The 19,456-nt window shown below is 46.6% G+C and overlaps 1 protein-coding gene across 1 annotated transcript in view; it reads left to right on the top strand.

Moving 5' to 3' along the window:
* The first annotated feature begins 284 nt into the window (after nt 1–284).
* The window catches only part of LOC139266159 (FERM domain-containing protein 7-like), a 98,209-nt gene continuing 79,037 nt past the window's right edge, over nt 285–19,456 (top strand). Inside the window, exon 1 of the mRNA XM_070884002.1 lies at nt 285–488. Coding sequence (XP_070740103.1) covers nt 285–488 — 204 coding nt within the window. The remainder of the gene's footprint in view (nt 489–19,456) is intronic.

Raw genomic sequence — 19,456 nt, 5'->3', positions numbered from 1 at the left:
TTGAACCCACAACTTTCTGACTCAGAGGCAAGTGAGCTACCCACTGAGCCACAGCGTACGGGTATCAGGGATATGGAACTACGGTGGGTAAATGGCGATGAGGTACCGATTAGTCATGCTCTGTTTGAATGGGGGAGCAGGATCAAGGGGCTGAATGGCCTCATCCCATTCCTGTTCCATGGTAAATGCTACTTCTATTCTCTGCATATTTAGACCTGGATGACGCGACTGTCTAGAGATTATTTGCTTGTATTCCAGCGTTATTACAATTTATTACTACCGTGATGGATAATGTTGATTTGACAGGACATCAGCCATTGGATCTGGCAGTTATGTGTGAAAGTGAAAGGAGACTTGGGCACAGGAAAGCCTCTGAGATTGTTCAGCACTGTCCTGATGGAAAGGTAGAATCTCAGCAACACAGTGGGAAGATGCTGCATCTCAGAGTCCAGCTGCTGGATGACACGTATGAAATATTTGAAGTGGAGGTAAGATTGAAGTCATTGATGAGTTCTGTTGTATGGCTGTGGGGGCAAGGGGCCAAACCATTCTCCATGGCTGTGGGGGGAAGGGGCCAAACCATTCTCCATGGCTGTGGGGGGAAGGGGCCAAACCATTCTCCATGGCTGTGGGGGGAAGGGGCCAAACCATTCTCAATGGCTGTGGGGGGAAGGGGTCAAACCATTCTCAATGGCTGTGGGGAAAAGGGGCCAAACCATTCTCAATGGCTGGGGGGAGGGGGGGAAGGGGTCAAACCATTCTCAATAGCTGGCGGGAGTAAGGGGCCAAACCATTCTCAATGGCTGTGGGGAGTAAGGGGCCAAACCATTCTCAATGGCTGTGGGGGCAAGGGGCCAAACCATTCTCAATGGCTGTGGGGGTGGGTGCAGAAGGGGTCAAACCATTCTCAATGGCTGTGGGTAGAAGGATCTATTCTCAATGCAATCAATGGCTTACATCCCATAATTAGGAACACCGATTTTAAATGGATGGTAGGTGTGGTGAACCTATGGGCAGATCAGTTCGTGGTTCAAAATCTTCTCTACGTGAGATTCCCTCTACATACCGACACTCCCGGTGACCCCCTGTAAATACTGACACACTCCCGGGGACCCCCTGTGAATACTGATACACTCCCGGGGACCACCAATGAAGCAACATATAATGTCCTACAGCAATGACGTGCTGTGATCATACTGACCTCCAATTGATTAAAATGAAAGTATTTAGTCGTGAATTGAGACTGGAAGCTTCTAGAAATGTCAGTCTACTTCAGTGCGGGTCAGGATTGGAAAATGTGGCACAATATTTATAAAAGCCACATCATTGCCGCAGTTAATCATTGCCATTATTACTGCAGAGATGCCACAATCGGTCAGTGCCACAATCTGCTCCGAAGGTTTACGGTTGAAAGGAGGCAATGGCAGGACTGAAGTCTCACTGCAAGCTGAAGTTATTGGCTGCTAACCAGCAGGGCAGGACGTGGCCTCCTCGACCTTCACGTGCTGTGTGAGGCCACTTCCTCCTTTTAGATGGAATCCTAGGGTAACCTGAAAATCTGACGGAAACGCAAGTAAATTAAATTGAGTTGCTGTTTCTGCAGTGCTGAATGGGCCCTCGAATGATCAAATGCAGTGGCAGTATATTATGGGTATGGTGGTGTAGTGGTTCCGTTACTGGGCCACAAGGCCTGGTTTAATAATCCTGAGCTGGGTGGGACCAGCAAATAGCTGTACGGTCGTGCAGCTTGGAGGAAACGTTGCTTAACTGCTTTCTGAAGTGGCGTAGCAAGCCGTTCCGTTTTATCAAGCTACGAGAAAGATAAACAAGAATAAAACTGGACTGAGCACCCGACATCGACCTAGTATTGCATTCGGACACGATAAAGGCACACCTAGCCCAGTCAAGCAGAAGAACATAAGAATTAGGAGCAGGAGTAGGCCACCTGAGAATGATGTGAGTATCACGTGTAGTGAGTTGGTCTTACCGCAGGGAAAGGGTCCACAGCCAGCTAGGGAATGGAAGACCAGCAGGAAGAGTAGTGCAAGGAAGGTAGTGCAGGGGTCCCATGCGGTCATCCCCCTGCAAAACAGATACACTGTTTTGAGTACTGTTGAGGGGGATGACTCATCAGGGGAGGGCAGCAGCAGCCAAGTTCATGGCACCGTGGCTGGCTCTGCTGCACAGGAGGGCAAGAAAAAGAGTTGAACAGCAAGAGTGATAGGGGATTCAATGGTGAGGGGAATAGATAGACGTTTCTTCGGCCGCGACCGAGACTCCAGGATGGTATGTTGCCTCCCTGGTGCAAGGGTCAAGGATGTCTCGGAGCGGGTGCAGGAAATTCTGAAATGGGAGGGAGAACAGCCAGTTGTCGTGGTGCACATTGGTACCAACGACATAGGTAAAAAAAGGGATGAGGTCCTACGAAACGAATTTAAGGAGCTAGGAGCTAAATTAAAAAGTAGGACCTCAAAAGTAGTAATCTCGGGATTGCTACCAGTGCCACGTGATAGTCAGAGTAGGAATCGCAGGATAGCGCAGATGAATACGTGGCTTGAGCAGTGATGCAGCAGGGAGGGATTCAAATTCCTGGGGCATTGGGACCGGTTCTGGGGGAGATGGGACCAGTACAAACCGGACGGTCTGCACCTGGGCAGGACCGGAACCAATGTCCTAGGGGGAGTGTTTGCTAGTGCTGTTGGGGAGGATTTAAACTAATATGGCAGGGGGATGGGAACCAATGCAGGGAGACAGAGGGAAACAAAAAGGAGGCAAAAGCAAAAGACAGAAAGGAGATGAGGAAAAGTGGAGGGCGGAGAAACCCAAGGCAAAGAACAAAAAGGGCCACTATACAGCAAAATTCTAAAAGGACAAAGGGTGTTAAAAAAACAAGCCTGAAGGCTTTGTGTCTTAATGCAAGGAGTATCCGCAATAAGGTGGATGAATTAATTGTGCAAATAGATGTTAATAAATATGATATGATTGGGATTACGGAGACGTGGCTCCAGGATGATCAGGGCTGGGAACTCAACATTCAGGGGTATTCAACATTCAGGAAGGATAGAATAAAAGGAAAAGGAGGTGGGGTAGCATTGTTGGTTAAAGAGGAGATTAATGCAATAGTTAGGAAAGACATTAACTTGGATGATGTGGAATCTATATGGGTAGAGCTGCAGAACACTAAAGGGCAAAAAACGTTAGTAGGAGTTGTGTACAGACCTCCAAACAGTAATAGGGATGTTGGGGAGGGCATCAAACAGGAAATTAGGGGTGCATGCAATAAAGGTGTAGCAGTTATAATGGGTGACTTTAATATGCACATAGATTGGGCTAGCCAAACTGGAAGCAATACGGTGGAGGAGGATTTCCTGGAGTGCATAAGGGATGGTTTTCTAGACCAATATGTTGAGGAACCAACTAGGGGGGAGGCCATCTTAGACTGGGTGTTGTGTAATGAGAGAGGATTAATTAGCAATCTCATTGTGCGAGGCCCCTTGGGGAAGAGTGACCATAATATGGTGGAATTCTGCATTAGGATGGAGAATGAAACAGTAAATTCAGAGACCATGGTCCAGAACTTAAAGAAGGGTAACTTTGAAGGTATGAGGCGTGAATTGGCTAGGATAGATTGGCGAATGATACTTAGGGGGTTGACTGTGGATGGGCAATGGCAGACATTTAGAGACCGCATGGATGAATTACAACAATTGTACATTCCTGTCTGGCGTAAAAATAAAAAAGGGAAGGTGGCTCAACCGTGGCTATCTAGGGAAATCAGGGATAGTATTAAAGCCAAGGAAGTGGCATACAAATTGGCCAGAAATAGCAGCGAACCTGGGGACTGGGAGAAATTTAGAACTCAGCAAAGGAGGACAAAGGGTTTGATTAGGGCAGGGAAAATGGAGTACGAGAAGAAGCTTGCAGGGAACATTAAGGTGGATTGCAAAAGTTTCTATAGGTATGTAAAGAGAAAAAGGTTCGTAAAGACAAACGTAGGTCCCCTGCAGTCAAAATCAGGGGAAGTCATAACGGGGAACAAAGAAATGGCAGACCAATTGAACAAGTACTTTGGTTCGGTATTCACTAAGGAGGATACAAACAACCTTCCAGATATAAAAGGGGTCAGAGGGTCTAGTAAGGAGGAGGAACTGAAGGAAATCTTTATTAGTCGGGAAATTGTGTTGGGGAAATTGATGGGATTGAAGGCCGATAAATCCCCAGGGCCTGATGGACTGCATCCCAGAGTACTTAAGGAGGTGGCCTTGGAAATAGCAGATGCATTGACAGTCATTTTCCAACATTCCATTGACTCTGGATCAGTTCCTATGGAGTGGAGGGTAGCCAATGTAACCCCACTTTTTAAAAAAGGAGAGAGAGAGAAAACAGGGAATTATAGACCGGTCAGCCTGACCTCAGTAGTGGGTAAAATGATGGAATCAATTATTAAGGATGTCATAGCAGTGCATCTGGCAAATGGTGACATGATAGGTCCAAGTCAGCATGGATTTGTGAAAGGGAAATCATGCTTGACAAATCTTCTGGAATTTTTTGAGGATGTTTCCAGTAAAGTGGACAAAGGAGAACCAGTTGATGTGGTATATTTGGACTTTCAGAAGGCTTTCGACAAGGTCCCACACAAGAGATTAATGTGCAAAGTTAAAGCACATGGGATTGGGGGTAGTGTGCTGACGTGGATTGAGAACTGGTTGTCAGACAGGAAGCAAAGAGTAGGAGTAAACGGGTACTTTTCAGAATGGCAGGCAGTGACTAGTGGGGTGCCGCAAGGTTCTGTGCTGGGGCCCCAGCTGTTTACATTGTATATTAATGATTTAGACGAGGGGATTAAATGCAGTATCTCCAAATTTGCGGCTGACACTAAGTTGGGTGGCAGTGTGAGCTGCGAGGAGGATGCTATTAGGCTGCAGAGTGACTTGGATAGGTTAGGTGAGTGGGCAAATGCATGGCAGATGAAGTATAATGTGGATAAATGTGAGGTTATCCACTTTGGTGGTAAAAACAGAGAGACAGACTATTATCTGAATGGTGACAGATTAGGAAAAGGGAAGGTGCAACGAGACCTGGGTGTCATGGTACATCAGTCATTGAAGGTTAGCATGCAGGTACAGCAGGCGGTTAAGAAAGCAAATGGCATGTTGGCCTTCATAGCGAGGGGATTTGAATACAGGGGCAGGGAGGTGTTGCTACAGTTGTACAGGGCCTTGGTGAGGCCACACCTGGAGTATTGTGTACAGTTTTGGTCTTCTAACTTGAGGAAGGACATTCTTGCTATTGAGGGAGTGCAGCGAAGATTCACCAGACTGATTCCCGGGATGGCGGGACTGACCTATCAAGAAAGACTGGATCAACTGGGCTTGTATTCACTGGAGTTCAGAAGAATGAGAGGGGACCTCATAGAAACGTTTAAAATTCTGACGGGTTTCGACAGGTTAGATGCAGGAAGAATGTTCCCAATGTTGGGGAAGTCCAGAACCAGGGGTCACAGTCTGAGGATAAGGGGTAAGCCATTTAGGACCGAGATGAGGAGAAACTTCTTCACCCAGAGAGTGGTGAACTTGTGGAATTCTCTACCACAGAAAGTAGTTGGGGCCAATTCACTAAATATATTCAAAAGGGAGTTAGATGAAGTCCTTACTACTAGGGGGATCAAGGGTTATGGCGAGAAAGCAGGAAGGGGGTACTGAAGTTTCATGTTCAGCCATGAACTCATTGAATGGCGGTGCAGGCTAGAAGGGCTGAATGGCCTGCTGCTGCACCTATTTTCTATGTTTCTATGTTTCTACCTGGCCCCTCAAGCCTGCTCCACCATTTAATAAGATCATGGCTGATCTGATCATGGACTCAGCTCCACTTCCCTGCCCACTCCCCATAACCCTTTATTTCCTAATCGCTCAAAATCTGTCTATCTCCACATTAAGTATATTCAATGTCCCAGCTTCCATAGCTGTCTGGGGCAGAGAATTCCACAGATTTACATCCCTCTGAGAGAAGAAATTTCTCCTCATCTCAAATGGGCGGCCCATTATTCTGAGACTATGTCCCCTAATTTTAGTTTCCCCAATGAGTGGAAATATCCTCTCTGCATCCACCTTGTCGAGTCCCCTCATTACCTTATATGTTTCGATAAGATCACCTCTCATTCTTCTGAACTCCAATGAGTAGAGGCCCAACCTACTCAACCTATCATCATAAATTAGCTCCTTATCTCCGGAATCAACCTAGTGAACCTTCTCTGAGCAGCCTCCAATGCAAGTATATCCTTCCTTAAATACAGAGACTAAAACTCTGCGCAGTACTCAGGTGTGGCCTCACCAATACCCTGTACAGTTGTAGCAGGACTTCTCTGCTTTTATACTCTATCCACCTTGCAATAAAGGCCAACATTCCATTTGCCTTCCTGATTACTTGCTGTACCTGCATACTAACGTTTTGTGTTTCATACACAAAGAACCCCAGGTCCCTCTGTACTGCAGCATTTTGCAATTTTTCCCCATTTAAATTATAATTTGCTTTTCTCTTTTTTCTGCCAAAGTGGATAACCTCACATTTTCCCCCATTATACTCCTTCTGCCAAAATTTTGCCCACTCACTTAGCCTGTCTATATCCCTTTGCAGATTTTTTGTGTCCTCCTCACAATTTGCTTTCCCACCTATCTTTGTATCATCAGCAAACTTGGCTACATTACACTCAGTCCCTTCATCCAAATCATTAATATAGATTGTAAATAGTTGAGGACCCAGCACCGATCCCTGCGGCACCCCACTAGTTACTGTTTGCCAAGCGAAAATTGAACCATTTATCCCGTCTCTCTGTTTTCTGTTAGTTAGCCAATCCTCTATCCATATTACCCCCAACCCTGTGAACTTTTATCTTGTGCAGTGACCGTTTATGTGACACCTTATCGAATACCTTCTGGAAATCCAAATGCACCACATCCACTGGTTGCCACTTATCCACCCTGCTCGTTACATCCTCAAAGAACTCCAACAAATTTGTCAAACATGATTTCCCTTTCATAAAACCATGCTGACTCTGCTTGATTGTATTATGCTTTTCCAAATGTCCCACTACTGCTTCCTTAATAATGGACTCCAGCATTTTCCCAATGACAGATGTTAGGCTAACTGGTCTATAGTTTCCTGCTTTTTGTCTACCTCTTTTTTTAAATAATGGCATTACATTTGCGGTTTTCCAATCTGCTGGGACCTCCCCAAAATCCAGGGAATTTTGGTAGATTACAACCAATGCATCCACTATCTCTGCAGCCACTTCTTTTAAGACCCTCGGATGTAAGCCATCAGGTCCAGGGGACTTTTCCGCCTTTAGTCCCATTATTTTACCAAGTACTACTTCATTAGTGATAGTGATTGTATTAATTTCCTCCCTCACTATAGCCCCTTGAGTATCCACTATTGAGATGTTTTTAGTGCCTTCTACTGTGAAGACCGATACAAAATATTTGTTCAATACCTCTGCCATTTCCCTGTTCTCCATTATTAATTCCCTAGTCTCATCCTCTAGGGGACCAACATTTACTTTAGCCACTCTTTTCCTTTTTATGTACCTGTAGAAACTCTTACTATCTGTTTTTATATTTCGTGTTAGTTTACTTTCATAATCTACCTTCCCTCTCTATCATTTTTTTAGTTGTTCCTTGCTGGCTTTTAAAAGTTTCCCAATCCTCTGGCCTCCCACTAGTCTTGGCCACATTGTATGCCCTTGTTTTCAATTTGATACCCTTCTTTATTTCCTTAGTTAGCCATGGATGGTTATCCCTTCTCTTACAGTCTTTCCTTCTCATTGGAATATATTTTTGTTGCGAGTTATGAAATATCTCCTTAAATGTCTGCCACTGTTCATCAACCGTCCCTTACTTTACTGTATTTTCCCAGTCCACTTTATCCAACTCTGCCCTCATACCTTTAGTCTCCTTTATTTAAGTTTAGGACACTGGTTTGAGATCCAACTTTCTCACCCTCCAACTCAATTTGAAATTCAACCATGTTATGGTCACTCATTCCTAGAGGATCCTTTACTTGGAGATCATTTATTTATCCTGTCTCATTACACAGTACCAGATCTAAAATAGCCTGCTCCCTGGTTGGTTCCGCAATGTACTGTTCAAGGAAACTATCTCGGACATATTCTATGAACTCTTCCTCAAGGCTACCCTGGCCAATTTGCTTTGTCCAATCAATATGAAGGTTAAAATCACCCAGGATTATTGCCGTTCCTTTTTTACAAGCCTCCATTATTTCTTGATTTATACTCTGTCCAACAATGTAGCTACTGTTAGGGGGCCTATAGACTACGCCCACCCATAACTTTTTCCCCTTATTATTCCTTATCTCCACCCAAACTGTTTCAACATCTTGATGTTCTGAGCCAATATCGTTTCTCACTAAGGCACTGATCTCATCCTTTTCCTTTATGTCTGTCCTTCCGAATTGTCAAATACCCCTGAATATTTACCTTGCAAACACGTCTCTGTAATGGCTATTAGATCATACCCACTTGTATCTATTTGTGCCGTCAACTCATCTATTTTGTTACGAATGTTACGTGCATTCAGATAAAGAGCTTTTAAATTAGTTGTTTTACCATTTTGACCCCACTTTCTGATTCACCTTTATATTTATACATTCTGTCCCTTCCTGGCACACTCTGGTTTTCATTTCCCCCAGTGTTACCCTGCAAAGTCACCTCACTAACATCTGGGGTCTTGTGCCAAAGTTGGGAGAGCGGTCCCACTGATTAGTTAAGTAACAGCCTGACATAGTCATACTCACAGAATCATATCTATCAGCCAATGTCCCAGACTCCTCCATCCCTGAGTCTGTCCTGTCCCACCGGCAGGACAGGCCCAGCCGAGGTGGCAACACAGTGGTAGTGAGTGGCCCTGGGAGTCCTCAACATTGATTCTAGACCCCATGAAGTTTTGTGACTTCACGGGAAGCAAGGGCCAGGAAACCTCCTGCGGATTACCACCTACCGCCCTCCCTCAGCTGAAGAATCAGTCCTCCATGCTGAGCACCACTGAAGCAATGAGAGTAGCAAGGGCACAGAATGTATTCTGCTTGGGGGATTTCAATGACCATCACCAAGAGTGGCTCGTTAGCACCACTACTGACCGAGCTGGCCGAGTCCTGAAGGACATAGATGCCATACTGGGCCTGCAGCAGGTGGAGAGAGAACCAACACGAGGAAAAATCTAACTGTCCTCATCCTCGCCGATCTACCTGTCACAGATGCATCTGTCCATGACAGCACTGGTAGCAGCGACCATCGCACAATCCTGGTGGAGACGAAGTCCTGTCTTCACACTGAGGACACCCTCCATCATGTTGGGTGGCACTACCACCGTGCTAAATGGGATCGATTCAGAACAGATCTAGCAGCTCAAAACTGGGCATCCATGAGGTGCTGTGGGCTATCAGCAGCAGCAGAATTGTATTCCACCACAATCTGTAACCTCATGTAAGCCTTTCCAGCACCTACAAGGCACAAGTCAGGAATGTAATGGAATACTGTCCATTTGCCTGGATGGGTGCAGTTGAAATAACAACAACAACTTTCACTTATATAGTGCCCTTAACTGTAAAACATCCCAAAGCGCTTCACAGGAGCAATTTCAAACACAATTTGACACCAAGCCACATAAGGAAATATGAGAACAGTTGATTAAAAGCTTGGTCAAAGAGTTTTAAAGAGTGTCTTAAGGGAGGAAAGAGATGTAGAGAGCTACAAAGGTTTACAGAGAGAATTCCAGAGCTCAGGGCCCAGGCAGCTGAAGGCAAGGCTGCCAATGGTGGAGAGATTAAAATTGGGGCACGCAAGAGAATTGGAGGAGCGCAGAAATGTCAGAGGGCTGTAGGGTTGGAGACGGTTACAGAGATAGGGAGGGTTGAGGCCATAGAGGGATTTGAAAACAAGGATGAGAATTTTAAAAGCAAAACGTTACTTAATCGGGAGCCAATGTAGGTCAGCGAGCACACAAGATGGTCACCACCATCCAGGACAAACCAATCCACTTGATCGGCAGCCCATCCACCACCTTAAACATCCTCCCACTGAACCATCGGCGCACCGTGGCTGCAGTGTGTACCATCTACAGGATGCACTGCAGCAACTCGCCAAGACTTCTTCGGCAGCACCTCCCACCCTGCGACCTTTGGCACTTAGAAGGACAAGGGCAGCAGGCGCATGAGAACACCATCACCTCCAATTACTGCTTCAAGTCACACACCATCCTGATTTGGAAGTATATTGCCGTTCCTTCATCGTCGCTGGGTCAGAATCCTGGAACTCCCTCCCTAACAGCACCGTGGGAGTACTGTCATGTATTCAACTATCATTGTAACCCATGTATAAGCTGACCTAAGTTGTACACCTTGAGGACATTGACCACAAGGGGTGAACTTGTGGGAGACACTCATAACCTGGACTTTCAGGTATAAAAGGGGAAGCTCCACCCACCTTCATCACTTGAGGTCTTGGTAATAAAGGTAACTGGTCACAGATTGACCTGCTCTCAAGTATGGGCCTCGTGTGCATCTATACTGTATAGTAAGGACATATCATTGGTGACGAGAAACTGGGATATAAACCACGCGAGCATGGCCACCAGCAGCACAGAAGAGAGGTACTGTGTTGGTGATGATTGGGACGACTTTATTGAGAGACTACAGCAAAGTTTTGTCACTAAGGAATGGTTTGGACAGGACAAACGCAGCCGACAAACGCAGGGCTCATCTCCTAACAGTTTGTGGATCCAGAACGTACTCCCCGATGAAGGACCTTCTAGCGCCAGAGAAGCCGGCGGACAAGACGTTTGAAGAGCTCAGTAAGTTGATCGGAGAACGCTTTAAACCTGCGAGCAGCATGCACATGGCGAGACACCGGTTTTACACGCACCGGCGGCGAGAAGAGCAAAGCATTCCAGAGTTCATGGCAGATCTCCGGGGACTGGCGAGCCTATGTAAGTTCCCAGATGCATGCAGAGCGGAGATGCTGCGAGACTTTTTTATTGCGGGCCTCGGGCACGCTGGGGTTTTCAGGAAACTGATTGAGACCAAAGACTTGACCTTGGAAGCGGCGGCTCTGATAGTCCAGGCATTTATCTCAGGGGAGGAAGAGACCAGAATGATGTATGACAAAAATCTTGGCTCAAATGCGGCAAACGACCAGAGAGTCAACATTGTTAATGCGGCACACAGTTCACTAGGCAGACAAGAGCAATCGGACATGCCCCAGCATGTAGTCGAACCCAAACGGGGAATTCAACAGAGACAATGGCTAGCTGAACGGCGATTCATCCCATCGCAATGGACAATGTGGCCAGTAATGGGGCCATCAACACCTGTTAATGGTGCGCTTAAGGACAGTCACAGAGACAGTCAGAGACAATCGACTGGTAATGGACCTATTATTTCCAACAATGGGGCCTCCAGTTCATGCTGTAGGTGTGAGGGCAAACACCCAGCCAGAGGTTGCAGCTATCAGCAATATACCTGCAGAAACTGCAACGTCAGCGGTCAATTTGCGTGTATGTACAGGAAGCCTGCAGCCAGGTTGATGTAAGAGGAGGACGGGCCCGATGTAAGCCCTAAGAGTGCAAATGAATACTGGGGGAAATCATTGGAAGCTGAAGTTCAGCAAGTTCATGTGGAGCACATATACAGTTCATATACCAGGACGCCACCGATAATGATGAAAGTGCTCCTCAATGGCATCCCAGTATTAATGGAGCTAGACACAGGGGCCAGCCAGTCCCTGATGAGTATCAAAAGGTTCGAAAGGTTGTGGGTGTCCAAGGCCAGGAGGGCAAAATTATTGCCGATTGACGCACAGCTACGGACATATACAAAGGAGGTCATTCCGGTGCTAGGCAGCGCCACGGTAGTCGTGACCCACAAAGATTCGGAGAACAGGTTGCCACTCTGGATAATCCAGGGGGACGGTCCCACAATACTGGAGAGGAGTTGGCTTGCTGTCATGAACTGGAAATGGGGCGATGTGAAAGCAACTTCTTCTGTGGAGCGAGTATCAGGCTCACAGGTCCTGGACAAATTTGACTCATTACTTCAACCCGACATCAGCACTTTCATGGGGGCCAAAGTAGTGATCCACATAAACCCAGACACCAGGCCAGTACACCACAAGGCCAGAGCGGTGAAGTACGTGATGCGGGAAAAGATAGAATGCGAATTGGACCTCCACAACCTGGAGGAGATGCTACGCAGACTGGATCGGGTAGGGCTGCGACTGAAAGAGGCGAAATGCATCTTCTTAGCTCCAGAAGTAGATTTCCTGGGGATGAGGGTAGCAGCCGACGGGATCAGACCTACTGCGTCCAAAACAGAAGTGATCCAGGGATCACCCAGACCCCGCAACACGACGGAGCTGCGTTCATTCCTGGGACTCCTGAACTATTTTGGTAACTTTCTTCCCAAATTGAGCACGCTGTTACAGCCGCTACATGTGCTCCTATGCAAAGGTCACGATTGGGTCTAGGGGGACAGCCAGGAAAGGGCTTTTGATAGAGCACGCAATTTGTTATGCTCCAACAAACTGTTAACGTTATATGACCCGTGTAAGAAACTTGTGTTAACGTGCGATGCGTCGTCCTATGGGGTCGGGTGTGTGTTGCAGCATGTGAATGCCAATGGTCAGTTACAGCTGGTACCTTATACCTCCAGAAGTCTGTCCCAGGCAGAAAGGGGCTATGGGATGGTAGAAAAGGAAGCGTTAGCATGTGTATATGCAGTTAAAAAAAATGCACCACTACCTGTTTGGCAGGAAATTTGAGCTGGAGACAGATCATAAACCCGTAATGTCCCTTTTGGCCAACAAAAAGGCCATAAATGTGAATGCATCGGCCCATACAGAGGTGGGCACTCACGTTAGCCGCCTATGACTACACAATTCGGCACAGACCGGGCACTGAAAACTGCTCCGATGCACTCAGCAGGCTCCCACTAGCCACCACTGAGGGGGCAACTGAGCATAATGCTGAGATAGTCATGGCCGTTGAAGCTTCCGAAAGCAAAGGCTCACCTGTGACAGCCCGTCAGATTAAAGTCTGGACAAATAAAGACTCGCTACTGTCTTTAGTTAAGAAATGTGTCCTGAATGGGGACTGGGCAGCCACGTACAGGGCATGCCCTGAGGAATTTAAACCGTTTCATAGGCGCAAGGATGAACTCTCGATTCAGGCTGATTGCCTACTGTGGGGAAACCGAGTAGTCATGCCCCAGATGGGCAGAGAGGTGTTTATCAGAGAACCTCACAATGAGCACCCGGGCATTGTCATGATGAAGGCAATTGCCAGGTCACACATTTGGTGGCCAGGGATAGATGCAGACCTGGAACTTTGTGTTCGCAGGTGCAACACGTGTGCTCAGCTGGGCAATGCACCCAGAGAAGCCCCCCTTAGCCCCTGGTCCTGGCCTGCCAAGCCATGGTCACGGATCCATGTGGACTATGCAGGTCCTTTCATGGGAAAAACGTTTTTGGTTGTAGTAGACGCCTACTCCAAATGGATTGAGTGTGCCATTTTAAATTCAAGCACATCTGCTGCCACGGTAGAAAGTCTACGGGCAATGTTCGCCGCCCATGGTCGACCGGATGTCTTGGTCAGCGACAATGGCCCATGCTTCACAAGCACTGAATTCCAGGACTTCATGGCAGGCAATGGAATCAACCATGTCAGAATGGCACCGTTCAAACCAGCCTCAAATGGCCAGGCGGAATGATCAGTGCAGATAATCAAACAGGGGATGTTCAGAATCCAAGGGGGTTCCCAACAAAGCCGCTTATCACGCCTCCTGTAGGCCAATAGATTCCGACCACACTCGCTCACAGAGCTGCTAATGAAAAGGACGCTCAAAACCAGGTTATCCATTATACACCCTACTATGAAAGAAATCGTTGAGAGCAGGCGTCAGTCACAATGTGACTACCATGACAGGAATGCGAGGGCGCGATGTATTGATGTCAATGACCCTGTTTTTGTCCTTAATTACACTGCAGGGCCCAAATGGCTTGCAGGCACTGTGATTGCCAAAGAGGGGAATAGGGTTTTGGTAGTTAAACTTACCAATGGACCAATCTGCCGCAAACACGTGGATCAAACTAAAAGGAGGTTCCAACCCTACAGAAGAAGCAGAGGAAGAACATGACATAGAGTTTAACATAGAACATGATGTACAGGCGACCGAACACTGGAACCATGTGGAGGAGAGCCCAGTCACTGTAGGCAGTCCGGACAGGCCTGAGACACTGCAAACAGCAGACACTCAGGCCAGCGCCCAACAACCGGAACCCCAACTCAGGCGCTCTACAAGGGAGCGTAAACCACCAGAAAGACTTAACCTGTGATCCCAATAAGACACTGGGGGGAGGTGATGTCATGTATTCAACTATCATTGTAATCCATGTATAAGCTGACCTAAGTTGTACACCTTGAGAACATTGACCACAAGGGGTGAACTTGTGGGAGACACTCCTAACTTGGACTTTCAGGTATAAAAGGGGAAACTCCACCCACCTTCATCACTTGAGGTCTTGGTAATAAAGATAACTGGTCACAGAGTGACTTTCTCTCAAGTATGGGCCTCGTGCGCATTTATACTGTATAGTAAGGACATATCAAGTACCTTCACCACACAGACTGCAGCCCTTCAAGAAGACGGCTCACCACCGCCTTCCCAAGGACAAGAGGGATAGTCAATAAATGCCACCTTGTCAGCAACGCCCACATCCCAGGACTTTATTAAGAGAAAAGTCTCCAGTGGCTCAGTGAGCTAACTTTCTTTGTGTTGTTACTGAGCTAGTTGCACAGATGAGGCCCCAGATTTCATCTCAGGTCATACTGAGTTCGCCAGTTAATGATGGTGGCCATACAATTGACCTCAACATTCTTGTCCTAGAGAGGCCGGAACCATTTTCAGCCAATATTATTTTTGCTGAAAGACTGAGTAAATGTGCGCATTTGTGAGTATCTTTCTGTGTGTGTGTGTGTGTGTGTGTGTGTGTGTGCTCATCTGTGTATGTGTCACCTCCAGACTCAACAATTGCAGTGTTCCCCTGGCCGGCCTCCCATTCTCCACCCTCCATAAACTTCAGCTCATCTGAATCTCTGCTGCCGTGTCTTAACTCGCACCAAGTTCTGCTCACCCATCACCACTGTGCTCACCTCCAGTTTAAAATTCTCATCCTTCTAAATAAATCCCTCCATGGCCTCACCCCTCCCTGTCTCTGTAACCTCCTCCAGCCATAAACCATCCTAGAACTCTCCGATGCTCCGAATCTGGTCACTTGTGTAATCCTCTCTCCCTTCTCCCATCATTCGAGGCCATATGATAATTAGCTCTAATCCCACACTCAGGAATAACCGACAGCAATATTATGGCACAAACGCTTGACCCAATTGGACGACACTCGTCTGGCCCCTCTCTTAGTTGAGATGTTAACCCTGTTAAAATAACCAGCTTTAAATCTGGGCTAAAATACAGAGCACAGAAAGTGAAACACACTTCTCAGTTTTAATATTTGATATTAGCACAAAATCACCAATTTCACTAAATATATTTTCTCCCACTATTCTTGCTTGCAAAATTTTTCATGAAATTAATAAATCAAAGAAGCACAAAGCGGAGTGTATCAACTGTTGTCGTGGGTTACACAAGGGAGCTCTCTGGATGAAGAGCCTTCGGGCGATAAGGCTGGTTGTGTGGTTGGACATGCCTTTCATTAAGATGTTGTCATTGTGGAATCATTAGTGGGCACTAGCTGGAGATGCTAAGTGTGTTATTTTGGTAAATGGAGCGCCATTAACGAAAGCAGCAACTCGGCCAATAATGGACATGCCTCTCCTGAAGACACTGCTTTGCACATGAACAATGAATGTATCAATGGATTAAGTCATTTTGAGTAATGCTTCTCTTTGCTACAAGCATTGCTCGAGGTCTTCTGTCGAATTTAATATTCTCATCCTCCTGTTCAATCCTTTCCCTGAACTCACCCCTTCCTATCTCTGTAACCACCTTCAGTCCTACAACCCTCTGAGATCTCTGCGTTCCTCCAATTCTGGCCTCTTGTGCATCCTCCACCTCATCATTGGTGGCCATGCCTTCAGTTGCCTGGGCCCTAAGCGCTGGAATTCCCTCCCTAAGCCTTTCCGCCTCTCTACCTCTCTCTCTTCCTTTAAGATGCGCCTTAAAACTTACCTCTTTGACCAAGCTTTTTATCATCTGTCCCGATATCTCCTTATGTGGCTCAGTGTCAAATTTTGTTTGATAATCGCTCCTGTGAAGTGCTTTGGGATGTTTTACTATGTTAAAGGTGCTATATAAATACAATGTAGTTGTTGTTGTTGTCTGCAGAATAAATTCCAGCTGTAAAGGATAATCGTTCAACACCACTGGGCTGGTGAACCGACTATACATTGAATCAGTGACCAGGTTGTGGGCATCAGGGCAGCTGGTTTGAATTGTGGCCTGTTGATAATTAATTAATTTGTCCAATGGATAGATAGAGGCTTTCCCTCTCTCAATTTTTCACCCTTCAAAATTATTCCCACTTCTCTCTTGTGGAAAGGTTGAAGATCTAAAACTGACTGACTGGCCTGCTGGAGATTGACCTGATCAGCTCGTGATCTGATCCATAGGGGGGTCACCTGACTTGCTGGGGGCCACCTGACCTGCCGGGGTCACCTGACCTGCCAGGAATCACCTGATCTGCTGGCATCACCTGATCTATTGGGAGTCACGTGACCTACTGTGGGGCACCTGACCTGCTCGGGGCCACCTGACCTGCTGGGGTCACCTGATCTGCCAGGGTCACCTGATCTATTGGGGGTCATGTGACCTACTGTGGGGCACCTGACCTACTCGGGGCCACCTGACCTGCTGGGGTCACCTGATCTATTGGGGGTCACGTGACCTACTGTGGGACGACTAACCTACTGGGGGTGATCTGATTCTGCTGGGAATGATCTAATTTTTCACACATTTTCCTTCTTTGCACATGGAAATTGCTGCAACGTTGATCAGGTGTCCACCAAGTTCCCCTGAAAGCAGTGAGGACCAATATGGCGAAGGCCATGACACTGGTGCAGAATAGATGCAGGATCTCGTGCCCAGAAAGTGGTGTACAGACCATCCATTTTCCGCTCAAGAAACAGACAAAAAATATACTAATTTCTATCCCACTGTGTCCAAATAACACTTGCTGAATGTGGCCCATGCCAGGTGCCAGGATGTTGGATCAGCCCCACCGTAGACAATGAGTTTGATTCCCCAACACTGCATCCTTTACATGTACCTCAGAGGGCAGAGACGGCCTCAGTTTAACGTCTCATCCAAAAGGTGGCACCTCCGACAGTGCAACGCTCCCTCAGCACTGCACACTTGCTCAGGTCTCTGGAATGGGGCTTGAACCCAAAACCTTCTGACTCGGAGGTGAGAGTGTCACCCATGAGTGTTTGCTAGTGCTGTTGGGGAGGAGTTAAACTAATATGGCAGGGGGATGGGAACCAATGCAGGGAGATAGAGGGAAACAAAAAGGAGGCAAAAACAAAAGACAGAAAGGAGATGAGGAAAAGTGGAGGGCAGAGAAACCCAAGGCAAAGAACAAAAAGGGCCATTGTACAGCAAAATTCTAAAAGGACAGAGGGTGTTAAAAAAACAAGCCTAAAGGCTTTGTATCTTAATGCAAGGAGTATCCGCAATAAGGTGGATGAATTAACTGTGCAAATAGATGTTAACAAATATGATGTGATTGGGATTACGGAGACGTGGCTCCAGGATGAGCAGGGCTGGGAACTCAACATCCAGGGGTATTCAACATTCAGGAAGGATAGAATAAAAGGAAAAGGAGGTGGGGTAGCATTGCTGGTTAAGGAGGGGATTAAGGCAATAGTTAGGAAGGACATTAGCTTGGATGATGTGGAATCTATATGGGTAGAGCTGCAGAACACCAAAGGGCAAAAAACGTTAGTGGGAGTTGTGTACAGACCTCCAAACAGTAGTAGTGATGTTGGGGAGGGCATCAAACAGGAAATTAGGGGTGCGTGCAATAAAGGTGCAGCAGTTATAATGGGTGACTTTAATATGCACATAGATTGGGCTAACCAAACTGGAAGCAATACGGTGGAGGAGGATTTTCTGGAGTGCATAAGGGATGGTTTTTTAGACCAATATGTCGAGGAACCAACTAGGGGGGAGGCCATCTTAGACTGGGTGTTATGTAATGAGAGAGGATTAATTAGCAATCTCGTTGTGCGAGGCCCCTTGGGGAAGAGTGACCATAATATGGTGGAATTCTGCATTGGGATGGAGAATGAAACAGTTAATTCAGAGACCATGGTCCAGAACTTAAAGAAGGCTAACTTTGAAGGTATGAGGCGTGAATTGGCTGGGATGGATTGGCGAATGATACTTAAGGGGTTGACTGTGGATGGACAATGGCAGACATTTAGAGACCGCATGGATGAACTACAACAATTGTACATTCCTGTCTGGCATAGAAATAAAAAAGGGAAGGTGGCCCAACCGTGGCTATCAAGGGAAATCAGGGATAGTATTAAAGCCAAGGAAGTGGCATACAAATTGGCCAGAAATAGCAGCGAACCTGGGGACTGGGAGAAATTTAGAACTCAGCAGAGGAGGACAAAGGGTTTGATTAGGGCAGGGAAAATGGAGTACGAGAAGAAGCTTGCAGGGAACATTAAGGCGGATTGCAAAAGTTTCTATAGGTATGTAAAGAGAAAAAGGTTAGTAAAGACAAACGTAGGTCCCCTGCAGTCAGAATCAGGGGAAGTCATAACGGGGAACAAAGAAATGGCGGACCAATTGAACAAGTACTTTGGTTCGGTATTCACGAAGGAGGACACGAACAACCTTCCGGTTATAAAAGGGGTCGGGAGGTCTAGTAAGGAGGAGGAACTGAGGGAAATCCTTATTAGCCGGGAAATTGTGTTGGGGAAATTGATGGGATTGAAGGCCGATAAATCCCCAGGGCCTGATGGACTGCATCCCAGAGTACTTAAGGAGGTGGCCTTGGAAATAGTGGATGCGTTGACAGTCATTTTCCAACATTCCATTGACTCTGGATCAGTTCCTATGGAGTGGAGGGTAGCCAATGTAACCCCACTTTTTAAAAAAGGAGGGAGAGAGAAAACAGGGAATTATAGACCGGTCAGCCTGACATCGGTAGTGGGTAAAATGATGGAATCAATTATTAAGGATGTCATAGCAGTGCATTTGGAAAGAGGTGACATGATAGGTCCAAGTCAGCATGGATTTGTGAAAGGGAAATCATGCTTGACAAATCTTCTGGAATTTTTTGAGGATGTTTCCAGTAGAGTGGATAAGGGAGAACCAGTTGATGTGGTATATTTGGACTTTCAGAAGGCCTTCGACAAGGTCCCACACA

Source organism: Pristiophorus japonicus, chromosome 6, assembly GCF_044704955.1.
Source record: "Pristiophorus japonicus isolate sPriJap1 chromosome 6, sPriJap1.hap1, whole genome shotgun sequence".
In the NCBI taxonomy this organism is placed as follows: domain Eukaryota; kingdom Metazoa; phylum Chordata; class Chondrichthyes; family Pristiophoridae; genus Pristiophorus; species Pristiophorus japonicus.
Note: the sequence above shows the minus strand (reverse complement) of the source record. Positions and strands in the feature narration are given on the sequence as shown.